This window comes from Ptychodera flava, chromosome 9 (genome assembly GCF_041260155.1).
Source record: "Ptychodera flava strain L36383 chromosome 9, AS_Pfla_20210202, whole genome shotgun sequence".
Classification (NCBI taxonomy): Eukaryota; Metazoa; Hemichordata; class Enteropneusta; family Ptychoderidae; genus Ptychodera; species Ptychodera flava.
This window is the reverse complement of record NC_091936.1, coordinates 30,152,027-30,158,026: the sequence shown is the minus strand read 5'-3', so window position 1 is coordinate 30,158,026 and position 6,000 is coordinate 30,152,027. Positions and strand designations below refer to the sequence as shown.

At 43.2% G+C, this 6,000-nt stretch overlaps 1 protein-coding gene across 1 annotated transcript in view; it reads left to right on the top strand.

The window, feature by feature from the left end:
- Positions 1–248: 248 nt before the first annotated feature.
- LOC139140622 (integrin alpha-5-like) overlaps positions 249–6,000 on the top strand; it is a 56,794-nt gene continuing 51,042 nt past the window's right edge. The window contains exons 1-2 of the mRNA XM_070709983.1: positions 249–568; positions 3,656–3,777. Of these exons, the coding sequence (XP_070566084.1) occupies positions 408–568; positions 3,656–3,777 (283 nt within the window). The 5' untranslated portion in view covers positions 249–407. The remainder of the gene's footprint in view (positions 569–3,655; positions 3,778–6,000) is intronic.

Genomic DNA, 6,000 nt, shown 5'->3' with positions numbered 1-6,000 from the left:
AAAACAGCAGCGAAACGCTAACCTATGTGCATGATATTAGAAAAAGAAACTAAAATCAAAGAATAGTCGTGCATTGTAGTGTAGAAGTTTGAAGGATTTCGGAAATACCCTTTTTAGGTGGCTGATTTGGATGTCTGGTGTCCAAGCAGCGTTCCAGGAAGTCAGAGAGTTCCTTAGTCTGTGCACTTGTTTGCCCCGCCCACATCCCTGAATCAAACTCTACGTTCCATTCAGCGCACCCCCTGCGTCACAGATAACTTGGTATCGCTCAGTACAGTTGACATACACACAGCATTGCGAGCGCTCCAGTACAGTTCATACACGCGCATAAGGCGGACACAACAAGTTGGCCTCAAGTATCTATCGGAATCTTCAAGCATCTATAGGAATCTTTACCACTGGCTAACATGACGAACAGGGATTTAACTCTGTTTTGGATTATCTCACTTTTATGTGCAATCGTACGGGGATTTAATATTGACACGGAGTCGCCCGTGGTCCGGGCCGGGCCCGAAGGTAGCATGTTCGGCTTCGACGTATCTGTCCATCGGTTAGGAGACGTCGGCTGGTAAGTATAAATGGAGCATGCGTGTGATGGAATGCTTCGCCTTCCATGCTACAGACGATCACATACCTGTGGAATGTTGTTTGGGAAAACAGAAGTCTTCTATTCGATCACCCTTACACACTTTATTAACTTTACCTAGGTGTTTCCTACATTTATTTACATGCAAGTATTCCTAAGCACTTGGGGCAGAATTCCAGGCTTTCATTCCCAGCCCTGGACATTGTCACACGCCCTTGTCTCGATCGCCGAGGCAAATGTTAACGAGTTGCAGATCTTGGGCTCCCACGTCCAATGAGCACACCCCATTATAGTGGATAACAATGTGTAAATACGAAGCGAAACATGTTTTGTAATGGCCGGGTCTTCAGATAACGCAATCTGCTTGAAGAAATGTGAGACAACACAGAATATCGTCTAGGCTTTTGACCTGTGAGAGAAATGCTCGGAACAAACTATGTCTACACGTCTCGTCCAGATTTCTGTATACATCTTAGATTGAAAGTTCACACTGATTCTGTGTATGGAATTGCCGCCAAAATTCCGCAATATTCCTTGTAAATGAGGCCATTGAATTGCACCCGCTAGTCACGCCATCTGTGTCTTGGGCACGCATAGATGTTGCTATGACGATGGGGAGTTCTGAATCATGCAGCGGAAATTGCGTCCCCCCTCTCCGGTCTGTGTATTTGAGCAAATACGCCGCTGTTTCTGTTTTAAAGTAGGTTCGATTTTCATTGTTAAAAGAGTTTTAGAATGAAGATAGTGGAAATCACAACTGTATATTTGTCTGAACTCAGGGACGGATACGTTTGTTTTTTAGATGCACAGTCCTTACACAAGTGATGTGGCCCATGGGATCCGTTGTCGCTCAAACTTGCGACGATAAAATTTGTTCGTCTCTGAGTTAACGCTGCCTGCAATGACGATGACACTGTAGTACAGCTGTATATGCCATGCGTAATATGTATATGTGTAATGAACACAGCCATGTAACCACTATAGGAAGTCGACGCTCAGCTATGCCTGGAACCCCCTTCTTTTGTCATTAAAACAACTTCCTGCGGTCTGCATAAAGTTCTTTGTGATGCGTGTCCCCTTCGGATCGTTCACACTGTTGACTCACACAGTTCCTCCCTACGGAAAACAAACCGCGACTGACCGGTATTATGTAACAATTACCGTAGGACCAGGCCTTTTACACCGCAATAAAGAAGAACCCTTGGCCCTCCAGCGGATCTTTAACATCAGGGAACAAAACTAAGACCATTGAGCTAGAAACATGAGAAAGCGAGCATCATTGTGTAACCGTAGTATCCGCAATGTGTGTAACAGGTTCTATGTCCAAGGTATCCAACTATTTGCATTCATGCGATTCAAACCAGAGAAAAAATTCTATTGACATTCACAGCGGAGCCCTCTCCTGGATACTCCGCCAGGAAAATAATATTTCCATGAAAATCGGAAGTCGACAATTGTAGGTGTGCCCTTCGGAAAAGTACAGTTACAGTAACGACATGTGTATAGCAGATTGAAGCAAAGATTCATTCTATGGTGATTGGTCGAACCATGGATGTAAAAAATAGAAAATCAATTTTTTACATCCATGGTGATTGGTCGAACACGGCTCAGTTCACGTTAACAATGTATTTCCTTACCTAAAATCACACAATTGAATGCGAACAGAGTATTTAGATATCATATAAGTTTGACATGTGTACTATAGATGAGCATGAAAACCTAAGCGTATCCATCTGCACTCAGTGCACTAGACGCAATGGAAGCGGGAACTCTAGCAACATTTAGCGATGTGTCTCAAAAATGTACATGCTCTGATCATGGACGTAAAAATTGCTTTCCTCAGCCATGATCCCCGATAATATGTCTGTTACTCACAGTAAGAGCATATCAAGGTATGCGATGCAGCAAAACAACTCTTGCTGCGATCTGCATACCAACAGTTAACCCCGTCCGATGAATCAACTCGCCTCGTTCGCATGCGGCGAGTACGCTGTGCTATGTTTAGTGTATTGTACAACGTGTGGGACTTGTTGTAAGTCTCACTCTGGAATGTCCCCTCGATGAACGAGGAGAGTCGTCGAGACATCATGCCTCAACGGCATCGCATCTCAGCATCGAGTAACGGCAAGTCGAAGGTCAAGGCCAACTGTGACAAATACGATGCCCTCTTTTAGAGGTCACAGCCCTCTTAATCCCCCGGAGCCCACATTTTTTTGGCTGTGTTTACTATAGTCCCTTTTACAGCTGTTAAAATCTAAACAAATCCTTCACCTCTCAATATATTTTATATGGATGTATATTTTTGGTTGATATTCCCCCTGGACCCATTGCGACCCGATACACCATTGGGGGTCATAGCTTTTATTGGAATCATTCGAAACCGATTTAGTTTATGATAAAAAAAATACGCTAGACTTGCCAGTCACTTAGAAAGTTGACTATCAATTATTAAGCCTGCCTCACGATCTAACGATGGAACTTGTAACCGGGAGACATTTCATTTTCAACGCATCGTCCGCACAGTATACTTGTAATAATGAAATCTTCATAAATACCTCTTACCAAAACGCGAACTGTGTATCAATTATATGACACACGTGTCAAACATACACTGGGGGTTGAATGAATACACACAAAGTTCTCGATCGCGGACTCTGGCAACGTAGGACAGCTGGAACACCAATGTCGTGTTTTACATGTAGTATCACCATGCATCTAGAAAGACGCAGTCATTTTTCAAGCGAACCTTTGTCCAGACGACGTGTCGTGGTGGTGGTTATTGGAAATTAATTGGAATTTATGTTGTCATCGTCATCAGTTATTCGGCGGCTGTGTACAAATTCATTCCGTACAAAGTATACTGAGAACTTCATATTGACAGGAGCTATATCTTGAGATGCCGATTGGGAAACCCTAGCGCGTGATCAAACATGGTTTCCTCGGCAACGTGATTCACATACATGTACAACGTAAAGTGACGGTATATCAACTTGAGACAGGTACGCGCTTTCATTGGACAGGAGGTGAATTTCATGATAGGCTTATATCGTTTCGTTTTTTCTTTCACAGGATGTTGGTTGGGGCGCCGAAGGCGGAGACTGCTCAGGTGAACATCGAGCAAGGAGGGGCAGTTTTTCGGTGCAGAGTGGACGGTGATGACGATTGCATAGAGGTACAATTTGATTCCCTTGGTACGTATGACGTAATACACGTGTTGTAACTTCAACTTTCGCCAGAGAATGAAAAAACCCTAAAGTGTAATTTTTCTTGTTTGTCTTCGTGTGTATACTTGCAATAGTGTAAGATGAAACACCAAACGAAGTTTTACTTTTCACGGGTTTATATGAAACAACACTTCCATCCCGCTGTATTTCTAGTGCACGGACTGGAGTTCCTGTGAGCTAATTAATATCGTAATCATTAACATCTGCTATATTATCTACAAAACTTGGATGCAATGTACGAAAAAGCCAACGTAACATATTATGCAACCGTCCAGGCTCGCTGAGCGTTGTTGTATTTGCGATGATGATGGAAAGCGACAATTTGCAAAGAATCTGAATTAATCAGCCGAATACACCAATGCAGAGAGCAAGCAAAGCGAGTACTTTTAGAGGTAAAATATATGCTTGTAGCCAATGGACGATTGAGTGGGAATATGATTCTTAAAACGTTTTAATTTCACTCAAGGGAGATAATACGTTAATGTATGTCCCAAATAATCCTTTAGGTGATTTTAATCCCCAAATGGCCATTCCCTCAAAACGGTGCGATCAGAACTTGGCAACGTTTTAGAGTTGACCTCTTGGCCACTTGATGTTTCTTTGCATGAGATGTTGGTGGGCTACAGTCTCTCGGGTCTGAAGCCGTGGGATTCGGTTTTCTGAAAGAAACTCTATCCCTGATATAGAGCTGTTGGTATATTAAAGAGCGAGCTGTCGAAATGCGTTATTTTAAGCGTGAAATTTCAAAGTATTTACTGTACATAGCTGAGGGGGGAATTATTGCACCAGGCCGCTGACGTATTCCAACGGAGCGTGGCCAGAGTCGTGTTGATATGGCGAGAGGTGCAGAAACTTGTGACTCTGCTGCACCCGCCCACGTCACGTCTTGGTTTGCCTATACCGCAAATAGTATGCATGCCACCATTGCGGTAGCAAAATTATGCTAAATTTAGCTCACTTATAGACGCGAACAGACTTCGCTTTTGTTTACGATAAACTTCAAGATAGTTTCAAAGGGAAAATTGGAAATGTGTCAAGAAAAGTTTAGCATTGACCCCATGCGAGAAACGACAGGCCTTTCGTGTCCCCCAGCGCGGAAGTTCTGATTTATCTACTAATGTATACTCAGTACTTTTCTGGTTTTAATCAAGACGAAATACAAGATAGGTACACATAAAACGCTTAGTACACATAAACGATTGGAGTACCGCCGTCTGTCTGCAGCTGTCATCCGATCGCCGCTGGACCAAGTGGGCCAGAGGTCAGGTCCAGTATTGAGCTTCAGGAAAATGTGGAATGAATGGAAAGTGGGAATAATACCAAATATTTCGGATGAATGTGCCTTTCCGCAGGCACCAAAATTATTCGAAAGGTAGTTCATCTATACTAGACCGAAACTGCTACTAAGTGAACCCGAATCTGTCAGCCACTGGAGGCTGGAGCTAGAGCTCTCTCAGGGTCGTTTAACTTTTGAATCTTGCATAACACCACTCTCCCAAATGTCGTAGTCAGTCGCGGTGTTTGTTTTGCTTGGAATGGAAGCAACCAAGTGTGAAGAGACGTTTGTAGCCTACACGTGTTGTAATTGCAAATTTACGCATTCCGTGTCATTAGCAGGGACCACTCTACACTGCAGTATAGGCCTATACGTGTACATGTAATATGTAGGCCCAGGAAATCTTGGTCTGACGACGTTCGATTTATTGGAATCGGTGCTTTTTGATCTTCGGGTGTGATCAAGTACTTCGTTTAAATTTCAAAGAAAACTCACGAGCCTGCAATATATTTTGTGTAGAAATTTTCGTGCCATCAGCATTTCGTCACTATTATGTCAGGAAGTTTTCTGGTCAGTGTGTTTCCGCTGCGTACACGCACACGCTCTTTGCAGGTGCTATGTGTTCGGCACGGATGTGTCTTTCAGACACGTGGGCGAACCACATAAACGTTTTGACGGTCCCTTCCTGCTGCAACCACGACGATGGTTCCGCCTAGGGTGATGTAGGCGCAAGCTTAAAATTTAAATCACAGACCCTCCATCCAAGATCTACGTCCTTTCAAGCAATAAAACGATATCAGTACTTTGAGTGAAAAAAAAACTCATTTCAACAAAAATGATAAAAAAAAGGTTTGGTTGGATTTCCACTAAATTGACAAGTTAAGTACAGCTTGGATCACACCTATCATAGAAGT